Below are 17,299 nucleotides of genomic sequence, written 5' to 3'. Positions count from 1 at the left end.
GTCAGTGGGAAGAATAGTGTCCCATCATTGGTGTCAGTGGGAGGAATAGTGCCCCATCATTGATATCAGTGGGAGGAATAGTGCCCCATCATTGGTGTCAGTGGGAGGAATAGTGTCCCATCATTGATATCAGTGGGAGGAATAGTGCCCCATCATTGGTATCAGTGGGAGGAATAGTGCCCCATCATTGGTGTCAGTGGGAGGAATAGTGCTCCATCATTGGTATCAGTGGGAGGAATAGTACCCCATCATTGGTATCAGTGGGAGGAATAGTGCCCCATCATTGGTATCAGTGGGAGGAATAGTGCCCCATCATTGGTGTCAGTGGGAGGAATGGTGCCCCATCATTGGTATCAGGGGGAGGAATGGTGCCCCATCATTGGTATCAGGGGGAGGAATAGTGCCCAATCATTGGTGTCAGTGGGAGGAATAGTGCCCCATTATTGGTGTCAGTGGGAGGAATAGTGTCCCATCATTGGTGTTTGTGAGAGGAATAGTGCCCCATCATTGGTGTCAGTGGGAGGAATAGTGCCCCATCATTGGTATCAGTGGGAGGAATAGTGCCCCATCATTGGTATCAGTGGGAGGAATAGTGCCCCATCATTGGTGTCAGTGGGAGGAATAGTGCCCCATCATTGGTGTCAGTGGGAGGTATAGTGCCTCATCATTGGTATCAGTGGAGGAATAGTGCCGCATCATTGGTGTCAGTGGGAGGAATAGTGCCTCATCATTGGTATCAGTGGGAGGAATAGTGCCGCATCATTGGTGTCAGTGGGAGGAATAGTGTCCCATCATTGGTGTCAGTGGGAGGAATAGTGCCCCATCATTGGTATCAGTTGGAGGAATAGTGCCCTGTCATTGGTGTTTGTGGGAGGAATAGTGCCCCATCATTGGTGTCAGTGGGAGGAATAGTGCCTCATCATTGGTGTCAGTGAGAGGAATAGTGCCCCATCATTGGTATCAGTGGGAGGAATAGTGCCCCGTCATTGGTGTTTGTGGGAGGAATAGTGCCCCATCATTGGTGTCAGTGGGAGGAATAGTGCCCCATCATTGGTGTCAGTGGGAGGAATAGTGCCCCATCATTGGTATCAGTGGGAGGAATAGTGCCCTGTCATTGGTGTTTGTGGGAGGAATAGTGCCCCATCATTGGTGTCAGTGGGAGGAATAGTGCCCCATCATTGGTGTCAGTGGGAGGAATAGTGCCCCATCATTGGTGTCAGTGGGAGGAATAGTGCCCCATCATTGGTGTTTGTGGGAGGAATAGTGTCTTATCATTGGTATCAGTGGGAGGAATAGTGCCCCATCATTGATATCAGTGGGAGGAATAGTGCCCCATCATTGGTGTCAGTGGGAGGAATAGTGCCCCATCATTGGTGTCAGTGGGAGGAATAGTGCCCCATCATTGGTGTCAGTGGGAAGAATAGTGTCCCATCATTGGTGTCAGTGGGAGGAATAGTGCCCCATCATTGATATCAGTGGGAGGAATAGTGCCCCATCATTGGTGTCAGTGGGAGGAATAGTGTCCCATCATTGATATCAGTGGGAGGAATAGTGCCCCATCATTGGTATCAGTGGGAGGAATAGTGCCCCATCATTGGTGTCAGTGGGAGGAATAGTGCTCCATCATTGGTATCAGTGGGAGGAATAGTGCCCCATCATTGGTGTCAGTGGGAGGAATAGTGCCCCATCATTGGTATCAGTGGGAGGAATAGTGCCCCATCATTGGTGTCAGTGGGAGGAATAGTGCCCCATCATTGGTATCAGTGGAAGGAATAGTGCCCCATCATTGGTGTCAGTGGGAGGAATGGTGCCCCATCATTGGTATCAGGGGGAGGAATGGTGCCCCATCATTGGTATCAGGGGGAGGAATAGTGCCCAATCATTGGTGTCAGTGGGAGGAATAGTGCCCCATTATTGGTGTCAGTGGGAGGAATAGTGTCCCATCATTGGTATTAGTGGGAGGAATAGTGCTCCATCATTGGTGTAAGTGGGAGGAATAGTGCCCCATCATTGGTATCAGTGGGAGGAATAGTGCCCCATCATTGGTGTCAGTGGGAGGAATAGTGCCCCATCATTGGTATCAGTGGGAGGAATAGTGCCCCATCATTGGTATTAGTGGGAGGAATAGTGCCCCACCAATGGTGTCAGTGGGTGGAATAGTGCCCCACCAATGGTGTCAGTGGGAGGAATAGTGCCCCATTATTGGTGTCACGGGGAGGAATAGTGCCCCTTCACAGGTGTCATTGGGAGGAATAGTGCCCCATTATTGGTGTCACGGGCAGGAATGCTGTTCCATCATTGGTGTCAGTGGGACGAATAGTGGCCCACCATTGGTATAAGTGGGAGAAGTAGAGCCCCATCACTGGATGAAGTGAATGAAGTGGACTGGATAAAGGTGAGCAAAGGTCCATATCCGGCCCACGGGCTACAGTTTGAAGACCACTGCTTTAGATTATAAAAATTTACAACTTTTCAACCTTCAAAGAAGAACTTCAATGTGATATCAAAAAAATTGCAGCAAATATGCCACAAGAACCGTTGATGTATATCACAAACATAGCGTAACATTACACTGTAGATCACTGGTCTACAAACTGTGGCTCTGGGGCCGGATGTGGCCCTTTGCTTGTCTTTGTCTGGCCCTTGAAGCATAATTCCTGCCACTGACACCAACAATGGGGCACTGTTCCTTCCACTGACACCAACAATGGGGCGCTATTCCTTCCACTGACACCAACAATGGGGCACTATTTCTTCCACTGACACCAACAATGGGGCATAATTCCTGCCACTGACACCAACAATGGGGCACTATTCCTCCCACACCAACCAATTTCCTAATACCATAGATCAGGCATTGTTTACTACCGCTGAGTACAGCCTGTCCCCTGTAAAGTCTAAAGGGCTTTCTTTGGAAAGTTTGAAGACCCCGGCTGTAGATCCATAGCTTCCAAAAAAAATGTATGGCTGTTTCAGGCTTGTGCTACACTAGGGTGGTGGTCAGTAGGAAGGATGATTCTTCCTTTGGTAGCCATTGGGAAGAATGTTCTTCTTACAGATAACTAAAAAGATCATTGGTGTCAGTGGTTACATTTCCAAGGGGTATAAATTGTCCTCTTCTCTAAGAACCCCTACTGCTCCCTGGAGGAACCCTAGTTAGGAAAGACTGGCCTAGGCATTACTCATCCTCTCCATGCTCTAGAACTGCTCTCCAAGTCCTTCTCCACCACATATTGCTGACCATCCCTGAGTTAAACGATGCCCAGGGTGTCTCGGACATGGCACCCTGTTTGTGCGTCATCATACAGCTCAGGTTCAAAGAGTACTGATGGACAGAACGGCACTTGATTTTGGGCAGTAGGAACGGCCCAATCCCAAGGCCAAACAAGAAGAAGAAGGACCTCGTGGGCAGGTTCAGTCCACAGTCTCCACTGCAGGTGGCGCTCGTCCGTAGCGGTGATGCAACTAGTGGAGAAAGTCAGGAGAAAATGGATTTCTCTATGATTTCCTCAGTCCCCCGGAGCAGTGATTCACTTGGAGGTGACCATAGCAGCTATCTTGGGTCCTGTAGAGTCTTTTTAAGTCCCAGCCACCCGGGTTTTGGTGCACTTTATGCGAGTGGCTAGTGTAGGCACAGTACTAAGGGTAGGGAGAGGTTTTGGTGGAGTAGGGAAAGGGTAGGGCCTACATCTGCCTCTTCAGGAAGCTCCCTTTCTGAGCTGGATCTGCCAAGGTTGCACTCTGCTCCCCTTGACAGATGCCTGGACCCTCATATCTCTGAACCATTGAAAGTGTTGGGTGACCTCTCCCACCAAGAATGTTGCACTGTTTTGCAAGTTCTGCAATACATCGCTTTTGACAATCTGGAATTCTGTGCGTTTTCTGCCACCACACCACGCTGCACCTACCCAATGTCGTAGCTCATCACATGACCATGTAGAAGACCCTTGGATATAGGCAATGCCGGGATAAGGTCATCCAGGGCAAGGATGCCAAACTGCAGCCCCTACTAGCTCAAGATGTGCTACAGCAAACCATTGCACCCAGGGCAGCCCATCCCTTCCGCCCCCACCCCTTGTTCCAGCCCTGGATATAAGGCCTGTATGCTTCAGATTTTCTTGAGGGTTGGGCTTGCAATTCTGGAGTTGGTCTCTTGCCGTTAAAACGAGTCATGTTGATCTACAAACCACTCGTCACGATAGAGAAGCAGAAACACATTTTCCTGTTCCATCCCTTAATCTTCCTGTACGCTCGTCAATCACACATTGCTGAGCTAAGTGGTTTTTGGTGGAGAAGATGACTTAGCCTTTCTCCATATCTTACGGGATTTCCTCTACGCAAGATAGTTGTCCAACCCTACACCGTCCATTCAGCCACCAATGACCCACACCTACCCTTTTCATTTTCCTCTGTCTCCGACATCCTCCTTATTAAAAGGGACCGTGGACTTTCGACAAACCGTGGACAATCATCAACGTCTCAGCCGTGGAGGGGGTGGGGGGGTGTTGACTGATGACTTCTATCCACCGATGGTCCGCCTTATTGTTCCTCCAGCATTCTAACTCTCCCCTTCCTCTCTTCTAGGCTGGAAAGGAGAAGGCACATAGAGAGATTAGTGGACGGACAGATGTACGGCGGCTGGGTACAAGTGTGGTAGATGATAATCACAAAAGTGTAACATTCTAACAATGTCATCAAGGAAACAAAGCGGAAGGTCTGAGAAGTGTTGGGGGGGGTCTCACCTGGTGATAATAGGGGTTCAGTTTCCTCTCCATCGCTCGCTGTCCCCTTGCCACCAATGCCCAGATCCATCTGGGTTGCCTGAGCTCCCTTGCTCTTCCCTCCCTCCACCATGGGATTACCACAGATTGAATGCTGAGCCTTTAAAACAGGTGGGGGGAGGGACCCGGGGTGGCAGCGACATAGGGAATCTATACACTGGATGCAAAGCCTCATTATATTAATATCGAGGTTTACGGCTTGATGGAGGAAAGTCTCCCCATTGAGATGCATTCCGACGTGGATTCCAAGACGGCCATAAAGGAAAGCGGGCCGGCACACGGGATGCAAAGGCATGCACGGCAATACGGAGGGCACCAAAAGGACCATTACTTCCAAGTGTGGCCGGCTTTAGTTCCAAGGGGCCGGTTGCACAGAGCGTCACCCGGTGGAGGGCATCAGCAGATAAATGTTAAGGTCATCATAAAACACATATCAGGTGTTTTGTAAGAACCTCAAAATTTCACCTGATGACAGACAAGCAGGGGCGTTCCTACGGTTGGTGTCACTCGATCCATCCTGTGGGGATCGTCGGCTTGCTTTAAAACTTACCTTTTCGTGGAGCGGGTCCGGTGTCACCCCGTGCCATAGGTGTCACCCGGTGCGGCGCGCACCCCCTGCACCTGCCTAGGGACGCCCCTTCACAGAGGGGCAACTTCTTGCACAACCTATTTAAAGGGCAACTCCACCCCTCTTGGGTGATCAATGTACATGGCAGGGAATTTACCATATTATGTAGCAGATTCCTACCTTTTGTGGCTCTGAACATATAGCTGCCCCACATGGAAGAAAAATATATCTGAAATATATTTTAAAAATAGTCTTCCCAAATATCCCAAACATATTGACATATATTTGAAATGCTACAATTTTGGCCATATTCAATATATTTAAATAAATAAATATATATATATATATATATATATATTTAAATATATTGAATATGGGCAAAATTGTAGCATATATATTATATATATATATATATACAGTTGCAAGAAAAAGTATGTGAACCCCTTGGGATTACGTGGAGTTTTGCATGAATTGGGCATAAAATGTGCTCTGAATGTCATCTAAGTCACAACAATAGAAGAACACAGTCTGCTGAACATAATACTGCACAAACATTAGATGTTGCCATGGTTTAATTGCACATAACATGTAAACATTCACAGTGCAGGGAGGAAAAAGTATGTGAACCTTTGGACTTAATAACTGGTTGACCCTCCTTTGGCAGCAATAACCTCAACCAAACGTTTCCTGTAGTTGCAGATCGGACCTGCACAAAGATCTGGAGTAATTTTGGACCACTCCTCTTCACAAAACTGTTTCAGTGTAGCAATATTCTTGGGATGTCTGGTGTGAATCGCTCTCTTAAGGTCATGCCACAGCATTTCAATCGGGTTGAGGTCAGGACTCTGACTGGGCCACTCCAGAAGGCGTATTCTGTGCTGTTGCAGCCATTGTTTTGTTGAATTACTTGTATGCTTTGGGTCATTGTCCTGTTGCATCACCCATCCTGTGCGGAGCTTCAGTTGGTGGACAGATGGTCGTACGTTTTCCTGCAAAATGTCTTGAAAAACTCTGGAATTCATTTTCCCATCAATGACAACAATCCGTCCAGCCCTGAGGCAGCAAAGCAGCCCCAAACCATGATGCTCCCTCCGCCATGTTTTACAGTGGGGATGAGGTTTTGATGTTGGTGTGCTGTGCCTTTTTTTCTCCACACATAGTGTTGTGTGTTCTTCCCAAACAACTCAATCTTGGTTTCATCTGTCCACAGTATATTTTGCCAGTAGTGCTGTGGAACATCCAGGTGCTCTTTTGCAAACTTCAAACGTGCTGCAATATTCTTTTTGGACAGCAATGGCTTCCTCCGTGGTGTCCTCCCATGTACTCCATTCTTGTTTAATGTTTTCCTTATTGTAGATGTGTCAACAAAAATGTTAGCATGTGCCAGAGATTTCTGTAGGTCTTTAGCTGACACTCTGGAATTCTTCTTTACCTCATGCAGCATTCTGTGCTGAGCTCTTGCAGTCATTTTTACAGGGCGACCACGCCTAGGGAGAGTAGCAACAGTGCTAAACTTTCTCCATTTGTAGACAGTCTGTCTTACCGTGGACACATGAACATCAAGGCTTTTGGAGATACTTTTGTAACCCTTTCCAGCTTCATGCAAGTCAACAATTCTTGATCGTAGGTCTTCTGAGAGCTCTTTTCTGCGAGGCATGGTTCACATCAGACAATGCTTCTTGAAACCAGTAAACCCAAAACAGGTGTGTGTTTTTTAAGGGCAGGACAGCTGTCAGCAACACATCCAATATCATCACACTGATTGGAGTCAAGGTTGGCTCACTCCTGGCTCCAATTAGCTCTGGGAGAAGTCATTAAGCTAGGGCCTCACATACTTTTTCCTCCCTGCACTGTGAATGTTTACATGTTATGTGCAATTAAACCATGGAAACATCTAATGTTTGTGTAGTATTATGTTTAGCAGACTGTGTTCTTCTATTGTTGTGATTTACATGACCTTCAGAGCACATTTTATGCTCAATTCATGCAAAACTCCACGTAATCCCAAGGGGTTCACATACTTTTTCTTGCAACTGTATATATATATATATATATATATATATACATATATATGTTGAAATGTGTTTTTATTTACTTTTTATTTATTATATATATCTAATGTATATATATATATATATATATCATATATATGCTAAAATTGTGGCCATATTCAATATATTTATATATATATATAATATATAATATATATATATATAGTTTTTTTTTTTAAATATAGTGAATATGGCCAAAGTTGTAGCATATATATATATATATATATATATATATATATATATTTATATATATATATATTATGTTGAAATGCGTTTTTTACTTTTTATTTATTATTTTATATATATATATATATATATATATATATATATATATATATAATTTATTTATTTCAGGTACTTATATAGCGCCGTCAATTTACGCAGAGCTTTACATATATATTTTATATATATATATATATATATATATAGTATGTTGAAATGCGTTTTTATTTACTTTTTATTTTTTATGTATTTTATATATATATATATATATATATATATATATTTATTTCAGGTACATATATAGTGCCGTCAATTTACGCAGCGCTTTACATGTAATTTCGTCATAAACTTCGGCTAAAATGTATTCCGCTCCATGTTTTTGCTAAAAAAAAAAATCCCAATACCTGTAAATTAATCGGTTTACATGAAAGTTATAACATCCACAAATGGCGGTATATATACTGGGATTTTTTTTTTTATACTAGTAATGGCGGCGATTAGCGACTCATAGTGGGACTGCGGCGGGCATTCTGACGGGGGGGGGGGGGACTGACATCCTTGGTGACACCAATACAGTGATCAGTGCTAATAAAAAGCACTGACCAGGGACGGACTGAAAACTCATGGGGCCCCTGGGCAATTTCAGCTCTTTGCCCCCTTTTATTTTCCTGAACTCTCAGACAAGCTTTATAAATTGTGAACTGATGTAGAGAAGATGCAGATAAAAAAAGCACTGACCAGGGGTGGACTGACAACTCATGGGGCCCCCGGGCAATAGGGGATCATGGGGCCCCTGTGTCCTTGCCCAAACTCAAAAAAGCCTATGAAAAAGGTACCAGGGGCATCTCATGGGGCCCCCTACTGACCCCTGGCCCTCGGGCAGTGCCCGAGTTTCCAAATGGTCAGTCCGCCCCTGGCACTGACACTGTACTAATGACACTGGGCAGGAAGGGGTTAACATGAGGGGCAATCAAAGGGTTACCTGTGTGCTGTGTGTGTTTTACTACTGTGCTGTGCATAGAAATACAAAGCAGCATGTCCTTGCTGACAGAAGAAAGATCTGTGTTGTTCACACACAGGTCTCTCCCCTGTCAGTTCCACACGGAGATCGCGGGGTGCCGGCGGGGAATCTCCGGCCGGGACCCGGTGATTGACATCCGTAGCCGCCAATGGCGGCGCGGCTAGTGCAGCATGTGCACGCGCCCCCTACCCGGAAATGCAAATCACGTATGTATACGTGATTTTGCACAGCCCTGCTGCCCTGTAGCAGTACAGCGGGCAAGCGGTTAAGTAAGTTAAAGTGGTTGTAAACTCTTCTATACATCCAGCGACATGATACATAGAGATTAAACAAATCCTCTGATATAAGTTGTACCCAGGGGCGGACTGACCGTTTGGAAACTCGGGCACTGCCTGAGGGCCTGGGGTCAGTAGGGGGCCCCATGAGATGCCCCTGGTACCTTTTTCATAGGCTTTTTTGAGTTTGGGCAAGGACACAGGGGCCCCATGATCCCCTATTGCCTGGGGGCCCCATGAGTTGTCAGTCCACCCCTGGTTGTACCTGTTTATCTGCATCTTCTCTACATCAGTTCACAATTTATAAAGCTTGTCTGAGAGTTCAGGAAAAAAAAAGGGGGCAAAAGAGCTGAAATTACACTCTGCAGAGCTCAGTGAGGAGAGCTCTGAGAGCTGATTGGAGGGAAGGGACATTCCTTGATGTAAGTGGAAACTCTAATGGGGACCTTTATGTAAGGGGGGAGGGCTCTAATGGGGACCTTGATGTAAGGGGGGAGGGCTCTAATGGGGACCTTGATGTAAGCAGGGACTATAATGGGGACCTTGATGTAAGGGGAAACTATAATAGGGATTTTAATGAAGGGGGAACTCTAATGGATATGTTCATTTAAGGGAGAACTCTAATGGGGACCTTGATGTGGGAGGGACTCTGATGGGGACCTTGATGAAGGGAGAACTCTAATGGGGACCTTGATGTAAGGTGGGACTCTGATGGGGACCCCCAAAAGAACAGATTTGACTAAAGTTGGATAATGCTCTTGCTATAGGTGTAGGCCATTTCTGTACCTCCTGAAGCCTGACTGAGAAACCTCTGGGGATGGCATCACTCTGTCCTGCCTTGTTGCTAAGACGTTGCTAAGACACTCCCAGCTGTTACTGTGGGCCACTACCTACTCTGTCGCAGCATCGCCAAGCTCAGAGCTACTGCGACAACTGAAAGAGAGCAGTATGTGAGGGGGTTTGAATCAGCTGGGAGTGTCTTAGCAACACCCTAGCAACAAGGCTGTCTGAATGAACCCTTAAGGCATTTTATTTATTTATTTTGGGTACCTATATAGAGCCGTCGATTGCTTTACATATGTATTATACGTCAGTCACTGCCATCGCGGAGGAATACCTGTGATAGGAGAGGCTGAATAATGACCGTTCTGGCGGTCCGTTTGTTTATATGACGCCTCTTGTTGATTGCTGCAAGTATTCAACTGGCTGGGATTTCTGACTCCCCCTCTGCACGCAGTGGTTCCTCCCTTTACCTTGTAGTGACTATGAGCTGGTGGGAGATACCAATGCATGTGATGGGGGGGGGCACTCTGTGGCGATTTTATTTTTGTTATTTTATATATAAAATCACTTGGAAATGTCAGTCACTTCCTAATACATGAATATTGAGGGGGAACAGTCCTGGGGTGGGGGGCATTGTTATTCTTCCTGTCACAGGCTGCTCAGGCTTTAGGCCTACTGAGACCCTGACTGATAACATGACTGATATGCGATGAATGGGACATATTATAGGTGATTCTTCACACTGACAACATCCTCTGCCTCCTCCTCCACCGCACCAATATGAACACACACAGATAGCGGGATCTGCCCAGCGCCGCCTGACAACACTTACACGTTCCGGACTACAATTCCCATCACCCCCTGTGCCGGAAGTCGGGGCTGTCCGCAGCGGAGTCAGGCGGGAGGCCGCCGCGGTGCATTGTGGGACGTGTAGTCCGGAGGTGAGCGGTTTCCTGTACAAAGTGTAAAAGGCAGAATGTAGTACGGAGATGGGGCAGGACGCCGGCTGCTGCCTCTAGACATAGGAGGGTCAATGTGCGGAGAGCCAGGGGGCGGACAGCCACCCACACAGCCCGGCCATGGAGGAGGTGGACCGCATCCTCATCCACACTCTGCGGACCTGCGGCACGTAAGTGGCCATAGGAGGAGGAGAAGGGGTCATGTGACTGGAGTCCCTCTGCACCCCCACCTCCCCCATCATGTCGGGGGTCATGTATGACAGGAGCATCATGCCCCTCCCCCATACATGTCCCACTTCAAGGGACTGTCCTCTTCATTCTGCTCCATGTCATGTGACGCCCCCCCAACTCCATCATGTCCTCCCCAACCTCCCCCCCCACATCACATGTGACCCCCAACTCCATCATGTCCCCCCAACTCCATCATGTCCCCCCCAACCCCCCCACATCATGTGACCCCCAACTCTATCATGTCCTCCCCAACCCTCCAATATCACATGTGACCCCCAATTCCATCATGTCCTCCCCAACCCCCCCCCATATAACATGTGACCCCCAATTCCATCGTGTCCCCCAACCCCTTTACATCACGTGACCTCAGCACCATTATGTCCCCCAACACCCCCCCCCCCATATCACATGTGACCTCAGCTCCATCATGTCCCCCCCCACATCACATGTGACCTCAGCTCCATCATGTCCCCCCCAACATCACATGTGACCCCCAACTCCATCATGTTCCCCCAACCCCCCCACATCACATGTGACCCCAGCCCCATCATGTCCCAACTTCAAGGGGCTGTCACCTTCATTGTGGTCCATGTCATGTTACCTTGGTTCCATCATGGTGCCCCAACCCCTCATACATGTGACCTCGGCTACATCATCATTCAGGTTGAAGGAACTGTCCTCACCACCATGACCCACATGATGTGACCTCCGCTCCATTTCTTCCCGCTTCAAGGGATTGTCCTTTACACCATGGTCCAAATCACGTGACCTCCGCTCCATCATGATTGTGGTCCATGTCATGTGAAATTGGCTCTATCGTGCCCCCTCTCCATACATGTGACACCGGCTCCATGATGGGGGCCCCCCCTCATACATCATGACCCACATCATGTGACCTCCACTTCATCATTTCCCCTTCCCGGGACAGTCTTCTCCACATCATGTGACCTCCACTTCATCATTTCCCCTTCCCGGGACAGTCTTCTCCACTATGGTCCACATCATGTGACCTCGTGCTACACCATCATCATGGCCTTGATCCGGTAACCAATCCTTTACAGTGAAGGAAATGCGTATTTGCTGATGTTGAATGTTCGCCCCTCACACAGAAATGATCGGTCTAAAAATCGAATGTTCGGTGTATTGTAACACTGAGAGACAGAATACAACAACAAATTCAGCAGAAATGCGTCTAACAAATGATGACTGATCTGCATGTTCATGAGGGAAAGAAGGATTTGATCCCCTATCATTCAGCAGGATTTCTGGCTACCAGATGTCTTTCATACAGGTAACAAGCTGAGATTAGAAGCAGTCTCTTAAAGGGAGTGCTGCTAATCTCATTGTGTTACCTGTATAAAAGACACCTGTCCACAGGAGCCATCAAACCAGCAGATTCCAAACTCTCCACCATGGCAAAGACCAAAGAGCTGTCCAAGGATGTCAGGGACAAGATGGTAGACCTACACAAGGCTGGACTGGGCTACCAAACTATGGCCAAGCAGCTTGGTGAGAAGGTGACAACAGTTGGTGCAATCATTCACAAATGGAAGAAACACAAAACAAGTGTCAGTCTCCCTAGGTCTGGTGCACCATGCAAGATCTCACCTCGTGGAGTGTCAATGATCATGAGAACAGTGAGGAATCATCCCAGAACTACACGTGAGGATCTTGTCAATGATCTCCAGGCAGCTGGGACCACAGTCACCAAGAAAACAATTGGTAACACACTACGCCGACAAGGACTGAAATCCTGCAGTGCCCGCAAGGTCCCTCTGCTCAAGAAAGCCCATGTCCAGGCCCGTCTGAAGTCTGCCACTGAACATCTGAATGATGCAGAGGAGGACTGGTGGAAAGTGTTGTGGTCAGAATTGAGCTCTTTGGCATCAACTCAACTTGCCGTGGTTGGAGGAGGAGAAATGCTGCCTATGACCCCAAGAACACCATCCCAACTGTGAAACATGGTGGTGGAAACATTCTGCTTTGGGGGTGTTTTTCTGCTAAGGGGACAGGACAACTGCATCGCATCAAAGGGACGATGGACGGGGCAATGTACCATCAAATCTTGGGTGAGAACCTTCTTCCCTCAGCCAGGGTATTGAAAATGGGTGGTGGATGGGTGTTCCAGCATGACAATGACCCAAAACACACGGCCAAGGCAACAAAGGAGCGGCTCAAGAAGAAGCACATTAAGGTCCTGGAGTGGCCTAGCCAGTCTCCAGATCTTAATCGGATTGAAAATCTGTGGAGGAGCTGAAAGTTCGAGTTGCCAAACGTCAGCCACCAAACCTTAATGACTTGGAGAGGATCTGCCAAGAGGAGTGGGCCAAAATCCCTCCTGAGATGTGTACGAACCTGGGGGCCAACTCCAGGAAACGTCTGACCTCTGTGATTGCCAACAAGGGATTTGCCACTAAGTCATGTTTTGTGAAGGGGATCAAATCCTTCTTTCCCTCATGAACATGCAGATCAGTCATCATTTGTTAGACGCATTTCTGCTGAATTTGTTGTTGTATTCTGTCTCTCAGTGTTACACCGAACATTCCATTGTTAGACCGATCATTTCTGTGTGAGGGGCGAACATTCAACATCAGCCGGGGAGCAAATACACATTTCCTTCATTGTATGTATTCCCACCATGTCATGTGACCGTTTCTATGACCACACCTTCTTTTTGTTGCGTATCATGTGACCTCAGCTTTATCTGTTCCAACTTCAAGGTGTTGTCTTCTCCATCATTTCCCGCATCATGTGACTTCGTGGACCTATTATGTCTTACTTCGAGGAAGTGTCCTCCTCATTATGGTCCACCGCCCGTGACCCCTCCGCTCCATCTTTTTCCCACTTCAAGGGACCGTCCTGTCCATCCTGACTCGCATCATCTCGCAACTTTACTCTGTTCCTCATCTGTCATGTGACTTCCTGTGTAGAGTTTCTAGTTTTGTCATGTCTGTCTTCAAGGAACATTCCCTCTCACTGTGCCTCCCTGATGTCCGGTGACTACACGGGACTTTCTTTGTCATACTCCCGTCATGTCGTGTCTCGTTCGCCGACTAAATGTCATTGGTTTAGGGTTCACATCTGGTTTAATAGGGTCGCATTCTATCTTGCACAGCTCCTCCCCCTGCAGGCTGGCGCGGGTGTCGCGGCTCCTCCCGCCCCTGCAGGCTGGCGCGGGTGTCGCGGCTCCTCCCGCCCCTGCAGGCTGGCGCGGGTGTCGCGGCTCCTCCCGCCCCTGCAGGCTGGCGCGGGTGTCGCGGCTCCTCCCGCCCCTGCAGGCTGGCGCGGGTGTCGCGGCTCCTCCCGCCCCTGCAGGCTGGCGCGGGTGTCGAGGCTCCTCCCCCCCCGGCAGTCTTGAGTGGCTGTCGCGGCTCCTCCCCCCGCCAGTCTTGCACAGTGCAGGAAGGGGAGGAGCCATATGTCGCGGCCCAGAGAGCTCAGTAAACAGAAGCGTATGCGCAGTGGAGGAGGCGCTTTTGCATACCTAATGAGGTGGGAGGCAACAACACTGGGGGACGGAGATCAGCAGTGTGGTGTTGTCTGCCCTGGACAGGAAATAAAGTAAAATTCAGGGGGTAGGATCACCAGCCATATTGTGTATATGGAAGTGGGTGCAAACCCTCCCATATACCCAGTGGAGTGACATAAGTTGTATCTGTTTATCTGCAGCCTTCTCTTCTCTACATCCATTCAAACTCCAGAATTTATACAGCTTGTCTGAGTGTTCAGAGAACAGCCGCAGAGAGGTTGGGCTTCAATGCCGACATGCCACATATATGGCCCTATTGGTGGAAGAGGTTTCTGTGCTTAGAGCGTGCTTACAGCTCTTGGTCTGTACCAATGATCGGGAACCGGTGGGACCGCCTACTGAACACAGGACCACAGTGACAGCCAATCACAGCGGTCACTTGACTAGGCAGACCTCCCAGTCCCCCGGGGTGGGCAGGAAGACTTTATTAAAGTCTTGGTAGCACAGATCTGCTTTATGACCTGCAGATCACCCGGTGCATCTCCCCGCCTGCCTTCCATGGTGGTTTTGTTTGTGTGTGTGTTCTTGTATTTTTTTTTTTTTTGTCTGGTGTGTGTGTGTGTTGGGTTTTCTTTGTGTATGTGCTTTTGTTTTTTTGTGTGTGTTGGGGGGGTATGTTTCTGTGTGTGTTGGGTTTTTTTGTTTTTTTTTTGTTTGTTTTTTTGTGTGTTTTTTGTATTGTGTGTGTGTATTTTTGTATGTGTGGTGGGGTTTGTTTTTTTTTTTTTTTTTTGCGTGTTTTTTGTCTGGTGTGTGTGTTGGCGTTTTTGTTTTTTGTTTTTTTTTGCGTGTTTTTTTGTGTTGGTATTTTTGTATGGGTGTGTTTTTTGTTTTTTTTGTTTCTTTCTTTTTGTTTTTTGCGTGTCTTTTGTCTGGTGCGTGTGTTGGGGTTTTTTTTTTTTTTTTTTTTTTTTTTTTTTTTTTGTGTGGTACTATTTTTTGTTTGTGTGCGGTTTTTTTTTTATATGTTTGTGTGTGTTGGGGGGTATGTTTTTGTGTTTTTTGTTTTTGTGCGGGGTACTTTTTTTTTTCTGTTTTGTGTGTGGGGGGTTTTGTGTGTTTTGGTTTTTTGTGGGTTTTTTGTGTGTGGTGTTGTGTGTTTTTTTTTTTTTTTTTTTTTTTTTTTTTTGAGGGGTTTGGAAATCTAAATTTATTTGTAATTTTTTTTTTTTTTCTAGGGAGATTCCGGAAGACGTGCAGAGTGTGCGGCAGTTCACCACAGAGATCATTGTAGAGGCGGTAGTGAGATGTCTACGTGTGATAAACCCCTCCGTGTCCTCCAACCTCAGTCACATCCTGCCCCCCGGGATGTCCGCCCGCTTCCGTATAGGGACCAGCCTGGCGCAGGCCTGTCAGGTGGGCGGGGTCATTCAGGGCAGACGGACAGCTTTGGGTGGAACTTTAGTATGGAGGCCGAAAATGGGGAGTGGGTGGGAGTGGTGTTGGTGGTGGTGTTGGTGGTGGGGGGGGTGGTATTCAATGTGTACGTTTTTAGTCCTAATCCAACTCCTGTATGTTGTTGATGACACGGAGATGACATTTGATTCTTTGGATCCCTCAGGACCTGGGGTACAATGGAGAAGTTGGGTACCAGACCTTCCTGTATAGCAGTGAGCCGGATATTCGGGCACTTTTGATTTTCCTAGCTGAGAAATTGCCCCGACACTCCCAGGAGGACGCCCACCAACCAGCAGGTATGTGTTAGGTTGGGGGGGGTTCAGGTATCATTCCAAGATGGCCGTGCTGGAGCAGAGCGAGGGGAACTTCGCTTGTAGGAATACAATGCTGGACTCCATGAACTGGTACTGGAAGTGTGGATGCAGTGCGAATTGAAGCTCCGGGTTTAGAGTCTGGGTCGGGCCGGGGGTCGGGCCAGGTTTAGATCCGGATCAGGAGAGACACCCGGGCAGAACGGTGTTTTTCTTTTTTTTGTTTTTTTTTTCCTCTCTCCTTCATGCATTCTTTGCATGAAGGTAACATGAAGGTAAAAAAACCTTCTGTGTGCTGCTTCCCCCCCCCCCCCACCATGACACCCAACCCCCCCCCCCCCCCCCATCAATCACCAGTGATCCACTGAGGAAAGATTGTGGGGCATGGCTGAGCCGCAACTCTATGCGTCTTATTGGATGCATAGAGCCGGACAGCGCTTCCCTCTGGTTCCCGGGTTGAACACATGCGGGGGCTGTTGGCAGCTCCCAACGTTCGGCTGCTAAACTGACGAATATCAATGAATGCATACCTGACAGGCACGCCAAACATGCGCTTCGTGAACAAGGGGGTGGGGCAACTGAGCTCAACAGGAGGAACAAACACAAATTGGGCTTCCAACAGGGAAGGAGCTGACCGCCGAGGGCATGGGAGGGGGGGGAAGCTGACCGCCGAGGGCATGGGAGGGGGGGGAAGCTGACCGCCGAGGGCATGGGAGGGGGGGGAAGCTGACCGCCGAGGGCATGGGAGGGGGGGGGAAGCTGACCGCCGAGGGCATGGGAGGGGGGGGAAGCTGACCGCCGAGGGCATGGGAGGGGGGGGGAAGCTGACCGCCGAGGGCATGGGATGGGGGGGAAGCTGACCGCCGAGGGCATGGGATGGGGGGGAAGCTGACCGCCGAGGGCATGGGATGGGGGGGAAGCTGACCGCCGAGGGCATGGGATGGGGGGGAAGCTGACCGCCGAGGGCATGGGATGGGGGGGAAGCTGACCGCCGAGGGCATGGGATGGGGGGGAAGCTGACCGCGGAGGGCATGGGATGGGGGGGAAGCTGACCGCGGAGGGCATGGGATGGGGGGGAAGCTGACCGCGGAGGGCATGGGATGGGGGGGAAGCTGACCGCCGAGGGCATGGGATGGGGGGGAAGCTGACCGCCGAGGGCATGGGATGGGG

The 17,299-nt window shown here is 48.6% G+C and overlaps 2 protein-coding genes across 2 annotated transcripts in view; one reads left to right on the top strand and one right to left on the bottom strand.

The window, feature by feature from the left end:
- Positions 1-4,422, bottom strand: part of CACNA1F (calcium voltage-gated channel subunit alpha1 F) — a 208,067-nt gene extending 203,645 nt beyond the window's left edge. Inside the window, exons 1-2 of the mRNA XM_089679619.1 lie at positions 4,395-4,422; positions 3,307-3,465 (exon numbers count right to left, since the gene is read on the bottom strand). Coding sequence (XP_089535745.1) covers positions 3,307-3,465; positions 4,395-4,422 — 187 coding nt within the window. The remainder of the gene's footprint in view (positions 1-3,306; positions 3,466-4,394) is intronic.
- A 6,211-nt stretch (positions 4,423-10,633) lies between these two features.
- CCDC22 (CCC complex scaffolding subunit CCDC22) overlaps positions 10,634-17,299 on the top strand; it is a 32,430-nt gene continuing 25,764 nt past the window's right edge. The window contains exons 1-3 of the mRNA XM_089679614.1: positions 10,634-10,830; positions 15,599-15,776; positions 15,982-16,114. Of these exons, the coding sequence (XP_089535740.1) occupies positions 10,781-10,830; positions 15,599-15,776; positions 15,982-16,114 (361 nt within the window). The 5' untranslated portion in view covers positions 10,634-10,780. The remainder of the gene's footprint in view (positions 10,831-15,598; positions 15,777-15,981; positions 16,115-17,299) is intronic.

Source organism: Staurois parvus, unplaced genomic scaffold (genome assembly GCF_062004578.1).
Source record: "Staurois parvus isolate SC_StPar_1 unplaced genomic scaffold, SC_StPar_1.0 ptg000228l, whole genome shotgun sequence".
Lineage (NCBI taxonomy): Eukaryota > Metazoa > Chordata > Amphibia > Anura > Ranidae > Staurois > Staurois parvus.
The sequence above is the reverse complement of the archived record's forward strand: the minus strand, read 5'-3'. Positions and strand labels throughout refer to the sequence as shown.